Source organism: Bos grunniens, chromosome 6 (assembly GCF_055505025.1).
Source record: "Bos grunniens cultivar Pamir isolate PY7600 chromosome 6, Bosgru_T2T1.0, whole genome shotgun sequence".
Taxonomy (NCBI): domain Eukaryota; kingdom Metazoa; phylum Chordata; class Mammalia; order Artiodactyla; family Bovidae; genus Bos; species Bos grunniens.
The window spans coordinates 61,298,840-61,316,165 of record NC_141170.1 but is presented as its reverse complement, the minus strand read 5'-3'; the positions used below and the strand labels follow the sequence as shown (position 1 = coordinate 61,316,165).

Genomic DNA, 17,326 nt, shown 5'->3' with positions numbered 1-17,326 from the left:
TTACAACATAGTGATTCAATACTTTTATAGACTATACTTCATTTATAGTTATTATAAAATATTGGCTAGACTCCTTGTGTTGTACAATGCATCCTTATATATCATTTATTTTATACATAGTAGTTTGTACTCAACAAATACTTCGTGAAGACCCGCTAGGCACTGGGCTAGATTCTTAAATACAATGGTGGTGAATGAGAATCATTTACATCCTTGACAATCTCTCATGCAATAGGCAGGATGCATATAGATGTGTGTATCCTAAGTGTGTAAAAGGACCCAATCCTCAGGATATGTGTATGACTCGTGTTTCTGCAGGATATATGTGCTGCCCTTTCGTGCTGGACAAAGATGGAGTCAGCGCTGCCGTCATAACTGCAGAGTTGGCCAGCTTTCTAGCAACCAAGAATTTGTCTTTGTCTCAGCAGCTAAAAGCCATCTATGTTGAGTAAGTTTCTATTGACTATTTAATTGAAGTAATTTTTTTTTATCAGTTCAGGTATACAACACAGTGATTCAGTGTATGTCTATATTGTGAAATGATCACAGTGGATACAATTAACATGCATCCCCACACAGGAATATTTTTTAATGTTTTACTCTCTTCTTGTGCACCCGATACTCATATTCTTTCTGATGCTCTTGCTTTAGTTATGAATTCTATTTTGTATGAAAACTAAATAAGAGATCACCTTTTCCTTTTGCTACTTAAGCAGTTAATAGTAATTACCATTCGTGATGACGTTAATCCTTAATAAATGAGAACGTTAGTTGCAGAAATGGCTAAGGGAAGAATGTGATTTTTTAAATGTCCAGTGTTGAAAAAGACTAAATGTGTTCATTAAACATCTATTTAGTCTTTGTAGCAATTACTTATTTCTGCCTTTCTAGTGCAAAAGCAACCAGACACAAGGTAATGGGCATGACGTGGCTGTATTCCAATGATAAAACTTTTACTTACAAACAGAGACTGAGGGCCACACAGCAGGGCAGTGATTCCTGGTGTAGATTGTTGGACCTCTTTATTTAATGCTGAATTACTCCTTTGAAATTAGTCGTGGTTGTTTGTTTTAGAATATACTGTTTGATAGATACATGTTCAGTGTACACTGTGCCCAATTATTTGTCCCTCATTTGCATGTAACCATGTTTGTATTGATAGGTATGGCTACCATATCACCAGAGCTTCGTATTTTATCTGCCATGATCAAGAAACTATTAAACAATTATTTGAAAACCTTAGAAACTATGATGGGAAGAGTAATTATCCAAAAACTTGTGGCAGATTTGAGATTTCTCACATTAGGGATCTTACAACTGGCTATGATGATAACGAACCTGATAAAAAAGCTGTAAGTAATGTTTTTTATCAGTTAAAGTCTTCTCGATTTACTTTTTCACTGTGCTTTGAATAGTTCAACCTATTTAATCATATAATTAATTGAAGCTGATTTTAGGCATTATTATAAATAAGCTATTAAAATATAGAGATAATTTTAAAACATGAGCTAAAACTACAGGGATTCTCACTAGTCATCTCAGCCCATGCCATCTTTTAACACAGCAGGAAATCAATACAGTCGGCTCTGGGTATCTTAGGGTTTCACATCATAAACCCTGAGGGTCAACTTACTACACTAGTGTATATAATGGACTCAAGCATCTGTGGATTTTGGTATCTGCAGGGGCTCCTGGCACCCTCCATGGGTGCCGAGGGATGACTACACTCAGAAGTGTAAGACCTGCCTGTGGTTAGAAGCTAATTGGTGATGGTCTGGGTAGAATCTGGGTCTTCTGATTGCACATCTGGCTTTTCCTCTCTTTCAGCAGCTGAACTTGAAAAAACACCAGAATCACCTAGTGGCCAGGTTAAAACACTGAGCGCTGCAGCCCACCCCTTGTCTGCCTTTCTAATAAGTGCCCTGCTGATGCTGATGTTACTCGTCCAGCCTTGAGAACTACTGTTAGCTTCCTCCTTAGTTTTACCCTATTCTCTGACTATATGGGAGTTGTTGGGGCTTCCCTGGTGGCTCAAATGGTAAAGAATCCACCTGCAGAGTAGGATACCCAGGCTCAATCCCTGGGTCGGGAAGATCCCCTGGAGAAAGGAATGGCTACTCACTCCAGTATACTTGCTTGGAGAATTCCATGGACAGAGGAATGTGGCAGGCTATAGTTCATGTGGTTGCACAGAGTTGCACATGACTGAGCAACTAACACTAATTCATTCATTCATATGGGAGTTGTTAGCTATAGCACATGAGTTCAAATTCTTCCTGCCATGTGGATCCCCAACTGGAGTCAAAAGAAGGCACAAATATGGCAGAAGATAGTATTGCTAACTATGGCAAGTGGGTAGGGGAAGAAGAGTAAGAATATCCCTATGAGATGCTGGACATTTGCTTTAATATTCTCCTTTTTATATTTTTTAATTTACATCTGCACACAATATGTTTTTAAAAGGCAAATAGTATTAAAGGGTTATGAAGAAACTTGGCAGTTCTACCTCCTACCATTTCATTGCCATGTGTCAAGAAAACCACCTTCCCTCTCAGTTGTTTCTCTGGTATTTACCACCAGATTTCTAAATAACATGCTCATGTGGTGATGCTTTGACTTATCAGTGTTAGGCTTTATTAATTTTCTATGATGGAGATTGGAGGAGGAAATGGCAACCCCACTCCAGTATTCTTGCCCGGAAAATCGCATGGACAGAAGAGCCTGGCAAGCTATACTCCATAGGGTCGCAAAGAGTCAGACACTACTAAAGCGACCTAACGTAACAACATGATGGAAATAGGGATTTGGTTCTTAGAGTTGCGACATTCACAACTCTTCTCCCCTGTGCCTGCAGTACATTTGTTTGTACCACAGGTTTTGGCAACATCAGATTCCAAGCTTGTATTATGAGGACCAGTAGCTATTGTTTTCTGCTTAGCTGAGTAGTGTACTTTGCTTAGGTTCCCCTTACATTGTATAAAGAATTATTTTTTCTGTAATTAATAGCTGCTTTGTTCTTTCATCTGCATGGATTTCTATGTATTCCTCACCAGTCCTTCCCACATCCTTCAAACAGCTTTCAGTAGGGTTTTCTACCTAGTCCAGTGATTCCATGCTTCTGTTGGCTCCATCTTGTTTCCAATGGCCTCCCTCCTGGCCCCTTTCTCTGGGGAGGGCCCACTGCTCTCTGGCTTGAATGCCCAGCTGTCATCCTGGGGATGCTCTTCACTACTCTCTGGGGTTATATCCCTTGCTCCTGGACCCCTTTTTATAATTAGCTTCCTAAATCACATTTTCTAGTATCTTCCTAAGAAGAAGTGAATAGAGGTAAATTTTTAGAGGTGTTTAGGTCTGAAAATGTCTTGCTGTACCCGCACACTTTGTTGACTCACAGATTTGAAAGCATTGCTCCATGTTTGTTAAGCTCTGAAGCATCCATCATTCATTTATTCAGGAAATAGCTGGGACCTGCTGTGTGCTGCATCCAGGGATAAGGATGCTATACTCATTCAGTCCTTTCTATGCAATTGTTTTTTCCTCTGTGGAAAGTATTAGGAACATTCCACTAAACCTTGGGTTCAGAATTTCAGTGATAAGCTTTTAGTATGGGCCTCCTTTCTTTCATTTTTCTGGACACTTGGTTGGTCTTTGTTGGCCTATGGAGTCATTTTTTTCCGTCCTGAGAAACTCTTGAATTTTTTCAAAGAAGGGGGCTGGATGGTTGTTTTCCAAATAACCTTTTCCCTCAAATTTTCTGTTCTCCCCTTCTTGACAAGTTCTTCTTGACAAGTTCTTAGATGCTGACCCTCCTGGAGTGATGTTCTACTTTCAAAGTTTCTGTCTTCCCGTTGTCCATCTGTGTCTTCCTTTCCTACTTTTGGGGAGATTACCTCAACATTAAATGTCTGCTTCTTTGAACATTTCAGCTCTTTTTCCTCTATTAAAAGTAATATCTTGTTTCATGTATATCATATCTCTATTAAGGATATTAATTACAGCTTTTTTTTAATGTAGATCTTTCTTCCTATAAATTGTCTTTATTTCCTTCAAGGTCTTCTGGGTACGCCTCGCTGTCACCCTAGTCTCCTGCCTAAGTGTAATAAGCTGGGATGCTGAGTCCCTGGAAGTGGAGGAGAGGTCCATGGGACCTGGGAGGAGGGGTGCTAGTGTTCAGTGTGGGGACTCTGAATTACTTTCAGTTTTCTCCATGCCCTGCCTTCCATGATGCCCAGTGTCCCCAACTTCTAAGCTCTTCTGTTTCAGTTATACCAGAGATTTAAGGCGTCTCCTGATGAGGTGGTTTGTTGACCACATGGGCAGAAGTTGAGGATCTGGGAGGATCGAATAGCTCCTTTCAGATGCTGCCTTTGTCTGCCTTTGCCTCACGCCTGCCCTTTGCAGTACCTGGTGCCCTGGTTAGTGAGCTCTGCCAGGGTTCTGCAGAGCATCCTGACTCAGTTCTCGTCTGCCTCTTATAGGCGCCCCCTGCTCATTGTCCTGTGTTCCAGCAGGCTCCTTCCGCCCCTTCATCTGGTTTCTGACTGCCATGATTGTTTGGCAGACCCCTCAACAGCTGCTGCTGCTTTGCCCTTGCATGCTTTTTTATTTTAATACTTTGGTCACTTTAGTAGAGTTTGAAGAGCAGTCAGCCATGATACATATACCAGAAGCTTTTGAAAGTAAAATAAGCCTGTTTCATTGTTTTGTGGGGTTTTGTAACGCATTATTAATCAGTTTAAAACAATTTCTTGTGAAAGGGTGTGTTTCGATTTTAGAAAAACTTTTAGTAGCTTTAATAAAACTACAGAGGTAAAAAGTAGTATACAAAGTTACTTTATTTTCACAAATTGCCTTATTATTATTTATTTCATTTATACCGAGTACATTTTCTAACTTCCTCAAATGTGTTCTTTTTTTTGCATTTACTTTCTTGCTTATTTGAGGAAAAATATTAGTTAGGTAAAAAACAACTTACGTTGCTACTTACTAATAAATTTATAACATGAAAATTAATTCCTAGATTCTCCCGACTAGTAAAAGCAGCCAAATGATCACCTTTAGCTTTGCTAATGGAGGCGTGGCCACCATGCGGACCAGTGGGACAGAGCCCAAAATCAAGTACTATTTGGAACTGTGCGCCCCACCTGGAAATAGGTATGGATGGCAGCAGCTGTAGTTTTTATTCCTTAAACTTCCTAAATTCTCTGCAGACACTAAGTAAAATAGCTCATCTGTCCAGTATGTAGTTTAAGTAAGAATGTTGTTTCAGAACCTGCAGCAGTATTGTGATTTTAACAGCTGTTTGAAGTGTTGAGAAACAGGAGTGCTTACTTCCTACTTATTTCCTTCTAAAATTTCCCTGTATGGGAAACTTCCTAACTTCAGTAATATCAATAAAATTTCCTTATTCTAGTACTTTTTATTTGAGGCTGGCACCAGTGACTTTTTCTCCATGTCCCTGGTACAAATGAATTAAAATCCATTAATGAATTAGTGGATTAAATTAATGAAATTAATGAAATCCATCCAATCAATTACAAATCTATTCAACAAATATCTTTGAGCATCCATCGTGTGTAAGTCATGCTGGGTTTGGGGGAAGATAAAGAGTCACAGCAGAAAGTGTCCTCACCGCCAAAGAGCTGACAGTCTAGTAGCTTCAAGGTCATGTTTTGTGACTTTGTAAAAGTTTGGACTATAAAGAAAGCTGAGTGCCAAAGAATTGATGCCTTTGAACTGTGGTGTTGGAAAAGACTCTTGGGAGTCCCTTGGACTGCAAGGAGATCAAACCAGTCAATCCTAAAGGAAATCAGTCCTGAATATTCATTGGAAGGACTGATGCTGAAGCTGAAACTTCAATACTTTGGCCACCTGCTGCGAAGAACTGACTAAGTGAAAAAGATCCTGATGCTGGGAAAAATTGAAGGCAGGAGGAGAAGGGGTTGACAGAGGATGAGGTGGTTGGATGGCATCACTGACTCGACAGACATGAGTTTGAGTAAGCTCTGGGAACTGGTGATGGACAGGGAAGCCTGGCGTGCTGCAGTCCATGGGGTCGCAAAGATTGGACACGACTGAGCGACTGAACTGAAAGGGTTTGAGTCACTCAGTTTCCAACACCTGTAACATTTGGAACTGTATCAGCCATGGTACATGTAGCTAGCACATGTAAATGTAATAGTACACATTTAACAGTCGCTTAGCTTTCACTTCTCTATTCAGAATACAGTTCAAAATCAGGAAATTTTTTTTTAAAGTGAGTTAAGTCAGTGCTATCCAACAGAAGTAAAATATGAGCCACATATGCAATTTGAAATTTCAGTTCAGTTCCTCATTTGCACCAGCCATATTGCAAGTGCACCATAGCCACGTGTTACTAGTGGCTGCTGTAGTGGACAGCATAAGTCTGTCTAGGTGGTAATGGCACATACACCCCAGAGCATTGATTAGAGGGTTTTTCTGGCTTGTGAACCAAATTTTCATTATGTGGAAATAAGAGCAAAGGAAATTTTCTGAGCATCCTAAATTAGCCAGCCAATAACAGATTAAATGTAGCAGGTTAGAGGGGCTGGGGAAGATGTGTTGCAGTTAGACTTTCCTTAATCAGGGAGAAGTGAGTGCCAGCAGCAAAGCAAGAAATAGTAAAACAAAACTATAAACCTTGAGTACAAGAACTCAGAATATTCACCTGTCGGGGAGTTTATCATAAAGGAAATAGCAAGCTACATCCAAATGAGCCCTGAATCTTCTGAATAATTCTCATTCTCATTCTTACTTAGTGTTTTCATATTTCTGTGACTCACTGTTTTGAAAACAAATGAACATTAAGTCCAATTTAAAGATCTATATTCAGGGAATTTCCCTGGCGATCCTGTAGTTAAAACTGCACTTCTGCTGCAGGAGGTTCAAGTTTGATCCCTGGTTGGGTAGCTAAGATCCCACATGCCATGCAGCATGGACAAAAAATTTAAAAAACAAAAAGATCTATTTTCTCTATATATTTATCTTTTCCTTTTCATTATCCTGTGAAAATATATGTAATGTTTTTTTAAAAAAAACTTTCTTTTATAAATAACAATACAACTTACTATTCAAGGGTCTATAGTATTTACATTTTTCACATGGCTTATTGAGTGGACTTAAATTCAAATATTAGTTTCTAAATTGCTGAAGATACTTGGAAACTTTGCCGTTTTATTATCGTCATTGAGAAATGTCTAATTATAAGTCTGTTTTATCTATTATCAACCCTCCAGTTGTTTGCACATAAATGAGTATTTTCCACATGCTTAAAATCTTGATTTCGATAAAGAGATCTAGTTCCCTAGATTTTTGTTTATACTTTAATTGTGACCTTTTTGTTCCCAGAGTAAAATTAAAAAGATAAACAGGGGATCTGAGTTCTTGGTGAGTGACCAGCAGGCCCACTACGAGGCTCCCCATCTCTTCTATCCTGGGAAGGTCTTACACACAAGGCTTCAGCCAAGCTCCCAATAGTTTGAAGACAGACAGGATCAGAAAACTGGGACGTTAGTCCATAGATATGATGTCTGGACTCAAGCAAGGCATCAACATACCTATCACAACAGCCATAAACCCATGGCTAAGGTTTCCTTATTTTCTGATAATGCTAAATATTATTAATATATTTTATATCATGAATTCTATTCATTTGTAGAATTCCACAACCCACTAACTCTTTAGAATTGAAAATCTTTTTTAAAATATAAGTACTACTTTTAAAATTTTTTGTTGGGGTTGATGTCTTTGGTTTTTTTTATTATTATTATTGGTTTTTTTGCGGGGGCGGGGGTGGTTGGCCATGCCGCATGACTTGTGAGATCTTAGTTCCATGACCAGGGTTTGAATCTGCACCCTCGCCAGTCAAAGCACGGAGTCCTAAACCACTGGACCACCAGGGAATTCCCTTGACGTCTCTAGTTTTGTCCAACTTTTTATTTTGAAAAATTTCAAACCTATAGAAATGTAGAAATAGTGTAGTGAATAAGCACATACTCCTCATATAGACTAGGGGTTGGCAAACTTTCTGTAAAGAGCCAAATAGTAACTATTTTAGGGTTTACACACAATCCTTGTTACAAGCATGCAGCTCTACTGTTGTGGATGGAAAGCACCCACAGACATAAAAGAGTGGTCGTGGCTATTTCCCAATAAAACTACTCAAACAGGCCGAAAGCCATAGTTTGCCTCCCCAACCTAGTCTCGGCAGTCGCTAGTGTTTGGCAATATTTGCTCTCATATTTTTCTCAGCCATTTGAAAATACGTTGCAGACTTTAATACTCATCTCCTAAGAACAAAGAACCTCTCATACTGTCTCAAAAATTAGGTAATAATTGTGTCAAGCAGGATTCTAACAGATAAACAAAACCAGCAGGAGATACATAGTAAATTAAATTCATTGATGAGTTTTAGTTTAATGGATATTGTTTAAAAAAAAAAAAAAAACGCACAGTAATTATTAGCCAGTGTGCCTTCCTGAGAACTGTTATTTTCCTCAAAGCACATTTTTGGAGAAGGAAAAAAAGACTTGTATAATTCATATAGATTTATGAAGCATAATTACTTTATATGTTACCAATGGGGATAAAAATAATTATAATGATAGCTACATTTATTGAGGTTTTTGGGCCAGGTTGTGCTAATTGCTTTATATAATTTATCTCAATCTATACAACAACTCTCTTGAGAGGATAGTCTTTATTTCAGTTTTACAAGAGAGGAATCTGGGCCTTTGAAAGGTCAAGTCACTCGCCCAAGGGCACAGAGCTAGTAAGTAATAGAGCCAGAATTACTGTCTGTAATAAAATGGATTGTTTTAGTTTTACTGGTTAACTGTTACAATGCAAGGATGATCTTAACTAATTACACAGATTGCCCATTTTGTTAAAGATGGTCAGGTATAAAGTATTAAAAGTTTGAATTGAGGGATTTAAATTTCTTTTATTGAACTTCTTGGTTTTAAATATAGTAACTCACATCAGCTAGTAGCCTGATACATAAGTCTGACACATAAATTAGACACAATGTCTAATTATAAGTCTGTTTTATCTATTAAACAATCCTCCAATTGTTTGCACATAAATGAGTATTTTTCACGTGCTTAAAGTCTTGATTTTGTTAAAGAGATCTAGTTCCCTAGATTTCCTCACTAACTTTAGTTGTGACTTTTTTGTTCCCAAAGTAAAATTAAAAAGATTCGGAGTCTGAGTTCCTGGTGAGTGACCAGGAGGCCCACCAGGAGGCTCGCCATCTCTTCCATCCTGGGAAGGCTTTATAACTGAGGCTTCAGCCAAGCTCCCAATAGTTTGAAGACAGACAGGATCAGGAACAGTCATGTCCTGCAAGACCAAGGACTTGTGGGAAATATCTATAACAGTTCAATGGGATTTAATGACAACTGGAGTCATGAAAGTTTTCTCTGCACTTTAGGTATGGACCCTGCAGGACTTTTAGGGACGCTAGGCTACAGATTGTGTGTTTTGAAAATTCTTATGGGACTTCCCTGGTGGCCCAGTGGTAAGACTCTGCACTTCCAGTGCAGGGGGCAGGGGTTCAATCCTTGGTCAGGGAACTAAGATCCAACATGCCTCACATGGCCAAAAAAAAAAAAAAATTCTTATGAGAAGTGCAAAGGTGTGGTTTTGTTTATAGTAGAGACCTTGGGGAAGCCTTTGGGGAAAATAATGAATATTGTCTCATGGACTTTTTATCCATGCCACAGATGTGTTCCCATGCTTAAGTAACTGGAGTTCTGTCTGATTTAACTCTTCACTTAAGAGTAAATATCAGTGTTGCTTGATATTGGGAGTGTTTAAAACATGCTCCAGAATAATCCACTGACCTGGAATTTTTTTCCCCCTTATTTTGCAGTGATCCCGAGCAGCTGAAGAAAGAACTAGATGAACTAGTTAGTGCTGTTGAAGAGCATTTTTTCCAGCCACAAAAGTATAACCTCCAGCCAAAAGGAGAGTAAACCATCCCAGCCTCGGGCATAATTACATTTACCTACAACTAAGCTGATTCCTAGAATGTTGACGTTCACTCTTGCCATCTCCTGTTTGACCACTTCCAATTTGCCTTGATTCATGGACCTGACATTCCAGGTTCCTATGCAATACTGCTCTTTACAGCATCAGACCTTGCTTCTATCACCAGTCACATCCACAACTGGGTATTATTTTTGCTTTGGCTCCATCCCTTCATTCTTTCTGGAGTTATTTTCTCCACTGATCTCCAGTAGCAGATCCAGAGTGAACATCGACATTCTAGGAATCAGCGAGCTAAAATGGACTGGAATGGGTGAATTTAACTTAGATGACAATTACATCTACTACTGCGGTCAGGAATCCCTTAGAAGAAATGGAGTTGCCATCGTGGCCAACAATAGAGTCTGAAATGCAGTACTTGAATGCGGTCTCAAAAATGACAGAATGATCTCTGTTCGTTTCCAAGGCAAACCATTCAATATCACAGTAATCCAAGTCTATGCCCCAACCAGTAACTCTGAAGAAGCTGAAGTTGAATGGTTCTATGAAGACCTACAAGACCTTTTAGAACTAACACCCAAAAAAGATGTCCTTTTCATTATAGGGGACTGGAATGCAAAAGTAAGAAGTCAAGAAACACCTGGAGTAACAGGCAAATTTGGCCTTGGAATACGGAATGAAGCAGGGCAAAGGCTAATAGAGTTTTGCCAAGAAAATACACTGGTCATAGCAAACACCCTCTTCCAACAACACAAGAGAGGACTCTACACATGGACATTACCAGATGGTCAACACCGAAATCAGACTGATTATATTCTTTGCAGCCAAAGATGAAGAAGCTCTATACAGTCAACAAAAACAAGACCAGGAGCTGACTGTGGCTCAGATCATGAACTCCTTATTGCCAAATTCAGACTTAAATTGAAGAAAGTAGGGAAAAACCACTAGACCACTCAGGTATGACCTAAATCAAATCCCTTATGATTATACAGCGGAAGTGAGAAATAGATTTAAGGGACTAGATCTAATAGATAGAGTGCCTGATGAACTATGATCGGAGGTTCGTGACATTGTACAGGAGACAGGGATCAAGACCATCCCCATGGACGAGAAATGCAAAAAAGCAAAATGGCTGTCTGAGGAGGCGTAACACATAGCTGTGAAAAGAAGAGAAGCAAAAAGCAAAGGAGAAAAGGAAAGATATAAGCATCTGAATGCAGAGTTCCAAAGAATAGCAAGAAGAGATAAGAAAGCGTTCTTCAGTGATCAGTGCAAAGAAATAGAGGAAAACAACAGAATGGGAAAGACTAGAGATCTCTTCAAGAAAATTAGAGATACCAAGGGAACATTTCATGCGAAGATGGCCTCAATAAAGGACAGAAATGGTATGGACCTAACAGAAGCAGAAGATATTAAGAAGAGGTGGCAGGAATACACAGAAGAACTATACAAAAAAGATCTTCACAACCCAGATAATCACGATGGTGTGATCACTCAGCTAGAGGCAGACATCCTGGAATGTGAAGTCAAGTGGGCTTTAGACAACATCACTACGAACAAAGCTAGTGGAGGTGATGGAATTCCAGTTGAGCTATTTCAAATCCTGAAAGATGATGCTGTGAAAGTGCTTCACCCAATATCCCAGCATATTTGGAAAACTCAGCAGTGGCCACAGGACTGGAAAAGGTCAGTTTTCATTCCAATCCCAAAGAAAGGCAATGCCAAAGAATGCTCAAACTACCGCACAATTGTACTCATCTCACACGTTGGTAAAGTAATGCTCAAAATTCTCCAAGCCAGGCTTCAGCAATACGTGAACTGTGAACTTTCAGATGTTCAAGCTGGTTTTAGAAAAGGCAGAGGAACCAGAGAGTAAATTGCCAACATCTGCTGGATCACCAAAAAAGCAAGAGAGTTCCAGAAAAACATCTATTTCTGCTTTATTGACTATGCCAAAGCCTTCGACTGTGTGGATCACAATAAACTGTGGAAAATTCTGAAAGAGATAGGAATACCAGACCACCTGACCTGCCTCTTGAGAAACCTATATGCAGATCAGGAAGCAACAGTTAGAACTGCACATAGAACAACAGACTGGTTCCAAATAGGAAAAGGAGTACGTCAAGGCTGTACATTGTCACCCTGCTTATTTAACTTCTATGCAGAGTACATCATGAGAAACCCTGGGCCGGAAGAAGCACAAGCTGGAATCAAGATTGCAGGGAGAAATATCAATAACCTCAGATATGCAGATGACACCACCCTTATGGCAGAAAGTGAAGAGGAACTCAAAAGCCTCTTGATGAAAATGAAAGAGGAGAGTGAAAAGTTGGCTTAACACTCAACATTCAGAAAACTAAGATCATTGGCATCTGGTCCCATCACTTCATGGGAAATAGATGGGGAAACAGTGGAAACAGTGTCAGACTTTATTTTTCTGGGCTCCAAAATCACTGCAGAGGGTGACTGCAGTCATGAAATTAAAAGACGCTTACTCCTTGGAAGCAAAGTTATGACCAACCTAGATAGCATATTCAAAAGCAGAGACATTACTTTGCCAACAAAGGTCCGTCTAATCAAGGCTATGGTTTTTCCTGTGGCCATGTATGGATGTGAGAGTTGGACTGTGAAGAAAGCTGAGTGCCGAAGAATTGATGCTTTTGAACTGTGGTGTTGGAGAAGACTCTTGAGAGTCCCTTGGACTTCAAGGAGATCCAACCAGTCTATTCTGAAGGAAATCAGCCCTGGGATTTCTTTGGAAGGAATGATGCTAAAGCTGAAACTCCAGTACTTTGGCCACCTCATGCGAAGAGTTGACTCATTGGAAAAGACTCTGATGCTGGGAGGGATTGGGGGCAGGAGGAGAAGGGGACAACAGAGGATGAGATGGCTGGATGGCATCACTGACTCGATGGATGTGAGTCTGAGTAAACTCCGGGAGTTGGTGATGGACAGGGAGGCCTGGCGTGCTGCAGTTCATGGGGTCGCAAAGAGTCAGATACGACTGAGTGACTGAACTGAACTGACAACTAAGCTGAACTTGATTTCTTAAGCAATGTTTTTGAGGGCCAAATAATTTAAAGTATTGCTACAAGTATTTTATTGTGTAATAGACCTACATTCCTCCTTATTTTATGTTTGGATGTTAAGGGAAATAAAGAAAGATGGCCCAATCTAACAAACCAACATTCCTTTTAAAAGGCTGAGCCTGGACATTATCTAAATTTAAAAAATGAAGGTTTTAAAAATAATTAACCTTCAAAAAACATGTTGTGATTAATAAGCTTTCATTAGAATAAATACCAAATATGTTTGTCCTCTAAAATTCATTTTATATGTAAGTGAAACAGCCATAAAGCCTATACAATTACTAAATTCTGGGCTGTCATATCTAAGCTAGCCACTTTTATATATGCATATATTTGCGTTTCTGTCAATGAACAGAGCAAATGTTGTGTTTTAGGGAAAATACAAATCACAGGAACCTATAAAGTGGAGCAAAAGATACTTTAAAAAGGTGAAGTTTTTTGACCTAAAATTTATTTCTAATTATGTACTATTATACATTGTGTAGGTGGTAGGAAAAAACAGCTTAACCATCTTTGTGTGGTGTGTGTTCATTTCCTTTTTTAAAATCTTGAATCAAACAGTTGGTTATTTGACACTTGCAAAGTAGATTATTGTAATTTTTTTTTTTTTTTTTTTGCTTTAGTACATTTAAATGTAATCTTGGTCCTAAAGTAGCAAGGATTTTTTTTTTTTTAATTTTATTTTATTTTTAAACTTTACATAATTGTATTAGTTTTGCCAAATATCATAAAGTAGCAGGGATTATAAGCAATAACTTCGTGACTGACCTTGTTTTTATGTGATCACAATGTAAAACCAGACGTTTCCAGGTTCATTATTTGATCTGTGCCTCCTCATCACTGATGGCCTTATAACCTTCCAAAATGACTCCCAGCAAGTACCATGACCAAGGACCAAACTGTTCTTTATATACTTTATATATTTTGTATGATTCTTTTATTTTTAAAGCAAATGATTACCTATTATTTTTAAATGGTTATTAGCAGTTTCAGAACAACGAAAAACTACACTTCTGTTGTCAATCATGTTTCTAATGTGAAGGAAAGAATATCTGTATATCCTCATAATAACATAGTTTGTCCCCTACCAGCACTCTTAAACGTACAATATTCCATATATTCTATCAGCTGCTTCATTGTAGAAGCAATATTTATTTTTGTTTGATAATGTTTTCTAGTCTTAAACTGTACTCTGGAAAAAAGAAATTTTAGATCTGAGCACATAAATGGTACTCCATCCCAGAGTTTGTCTCTGGAAATGCGAAGGTAATTTAAGATCTAGTCCTGCTTAACAGAGCTCAGGGTCTAATTGGAGGGCTAATAAGCAACCATTGAGTACAGTATTTACACAGTATTTACAGTATTCTATGACTGAGTTATTTGCAAAGTACTCAGAGTTGAGAATTGTGAGAAAGGAGTTCATTCTGCCCAGAGGAGGCTTCACCTTCAGGAGCAAGTAGCAGCTGAAGATGGAGAAGGAAGTCTTCCAGGCAGAGCACAGCAAGAGCAGAAGTGTGGAGGTGCCAGGGTGTGTGTGGTTGGGGTAGGGTGGGGGGTGTTAAAACAGAACCCAGATGTAAATTTTAGTACCTGCCCCACTTCTCCCCATGAGCAGCAAGTGGGTGATTCAGTTGGACCTAGAGGAGATCCTCCTCTATTTCCAAGTATCTCTTGACTTTTTATTGTTATTATGGGATGCAGGGTAGCAATGTGTGGTGCATAAAACTTGCAACATCAGGCCCCTGCATTCTAGTCTTGGTCCACTGGGAACCAGCTCTGTGACCTTGGGCAGGTCACTTAGCCTCCCAAAGTCTCCATTTTGTTATTTTTTACGACTTTGTTATTTTTTTTTTTAGGGCAGTTCTAGGTTCAGAGAAAAAATTGAGAGGAAGATACAGAGATGTCTCATACCCACCTTGCCCTGAGGCATGCCAGCCTCCCCAATTCTCAACACCCGCCCTGCCCCCTGCCAGAGTGATACATTTGTTACCATCGGTGAACCTAAATTAATGCATCATTATCATCTGAAGTGTGGAAACAAGAAAAAGATCAGTGAAGGAGTGAGGAATAGTAGGCAGAGCACAGAGGATTTTAATGGCAGTAAAAAAATTTTTCTGTATTGATACTATCATAGTGAATACATGTCATTATACATACATTTGTCCTAATCCATAGAACGTACATAACCAAAAACGAATACTAATGTAAACCATGGACTTGGGGTGATAATTTTGTCATTTTTAAAATAAAGAGATTTTACTAAATGGTCTCTGAGGTCATTTCATGCTGCAGGTCTTTATATAAAAATCCATTAAGGGTACCATCAGCAATAAAAAATCATCAGCAGTTCTGTTTGGCAGAATGCTTAACTAGCAGTGGCAACCCACTCCAGTATTCTTGCCTGGAAAATCCCATGGACAGAGGATCCTGGTAGGCTGCAGTCCATGGGGTCGCTAAGAGTTGGGCACGACTGAGCGACTTCACTTTCACTTTTCACCTTCATGCATTGGAAAAGGAAATGGCAAACCCACTCCAGTGTTCTTGCCTGGAGAATCCCAGGGACAGAGGAGCCTAGTGGGCTGCCGTCTATGGGGTCGCACAGAGTCAGACACGGCTGAAGTGACAGCAGCAGCAGCAGCAGCAGCCCTCTTAAAAGACCTAACATCTGAGATGGAGGAAAACATTTTGTACCACAGAGACAGGCAGCCTTAGGTTCCTATCCCACCTAACCTTATAGCCTAGAGGGAGGGTAGGGGTGCTGAAATTGGGTATGAGAAAGGTAGAACTGGGTGACGTGCAGATGTCAGGAAACATCTGCATGCTCTGCAGGGGTGGAAGGCAGAAATGGCGGCTGAGCGCTGTGTAGCAGCCCCCTCTGCCTTCTAGCTGAGCCTGCTTGGGGAAGACAGTACAATTTGATGTAGGGATGGCTGTCCGTCTTCTCTTGGTGCCTGGAAAGAACAAATCCCAAGTGAAGAATGAAAGTCTGACTAGTAGGAGGAAATGCAGGCCAACTGTTTTGGATTTTTCTTCGTGGTGTTTCTGAAATCAAGAGACCTTTATTCTTCTCTCCCATAAGAAACATTGTCATTACCTCTCATTAATTTGTCCCATTGATTTAATTCTATCATCATGCTATTAAAGGAAAGTATTATTATTTCTTGACACTGAAAACATGGTTTTAAAAAGAAATAGTTAAGTAATGAAGCAAATGCATGTGTGCTACTTTAAAGAGATTTTGAGAGGATGGCATCTAAATCGTATTTATAATTTCTACTTCCTCAGAACTATTTGTGCATTCATTATATGTTCACTGATTGAGTCATGCTTGAATTTTGCTATGAGCCAGGCACTTTTCTGGATAGTGATAATAAGCTTGCATTTGGGACCTCAAGTAGTCTAGCCGAGGAAATCCATATGGACACATGATTGCTGCATTGCAATAGTCATGGGATTGAATTATGGGCAGGCAGTTCTGTGATATCCCCTTTCGGCCTTGTCTTTCTCAAGAACATCAAATTCAAACCCCTAACATTTTTGTTCAAAATAATTTGACTCTGGGAGGCTGTTTGCATGCCATTTCCCTGCATCATCCCTCTGTCCTGTTCTTGCTACCAACACACTTTGTGTTGAGTAACTCAACTATTGAAAGCAAGATGTCACACTCTAGGCAGATGGGAAGCAAGAATTAAAATAACGCTCCTTCTAGACACTTCCCCATGTAAGCTGCTGCTGCTGCTGCTGCTGCTGCTGGTAAGTCGCTTCAGTCTTGTCTGACTCTGTGCAACCCCATGGACTGCAGCCTACCAGGCTCCTCCACCCATGGGATTTTCCAGGCAAGAGTACTAGAGTGGGTTGCCATTGCCTTCTCCGCCCCATGTAAGCACAGGGCAGTAACTACTCAGATTCACTGGAGGAGAAAGATAGCTGTCTGGAGAGATGAGGCCCTCCAACATGAGCACATGGTGACCAGGGTGGAGAGCAGTGTTGGGGAATCTAGTTCTTCTTGGCCTGGCTTACTTGTGTAGGTCCGTGAAATTAAAATTTTCGAAACACTAGCCACTTCCCATTTGTGTCCAATGAAAGCCACTTTTGGTGTTTGCTGCAAACCTGGTCCATAACGGACTCAGGCACCCAGAGTCAAGATTTGGCTCCAAAAAAAAAAAAAAAGATTTGGCTCCAGGTCAAATAATCATTTGAAACCATTTCAAAGCAGCGTTGTGCAACTT

At 39.6% G+C, this 17,326-nt stretch overlaps 1 protein-coding gene and 1 long non-coding RNA gene across 4 annotated transcripts in view; one reads left to right on the top strand and one right to left on the bottom strand.

Annotated features, from left to right (window-relative positions):
* LOC147370817 (uncharacterized) overlaps positions 1 to 17,326 on the bottom strand; it is a 39,729-nt gene that overhangs the window by 6,774 nt on the left and 15,629 nt on the right. The gene's annotated exons all lie outside the window — the stretch shown is intronic.
* PGM2 (phosphoglucomutase 2) overlaps positions 1 to 17,326 on the top strand; it is a 46,277-nt gene that overhangs the window by 26,116 nt on the left and 2,835 nt on the right. For 2 of the 3 annotated variants that reach the window (XM_086406166.1, XM_086406163.1), the window contains 4 exons: positions 319 to 448; positions 1,163 to 1,352; positions 5,021 to 5,154; positions 9,893 to 15,361. In XM_086406166.1, coding sequence (XP_086262292.1) covers positions 319 to 448; positions 1,163 to 1,352; positions 5,021 to 5,154; positions 9,893 to 9,995 — 557 coding nt within the window. In that variant the 3' untranslated portion in view covers positions 9,996 to 15,361. Of the gene's footprint in view, positions 1 to 318; positions 449 to 1,162; positions 1,353 to 5,020; positions 5,155 to 9,892; positions 15,362 to 17,326 lie in introns of those variants that run through there. The other variant, XM_086406165.1, reaches the window with a different exon arrangement.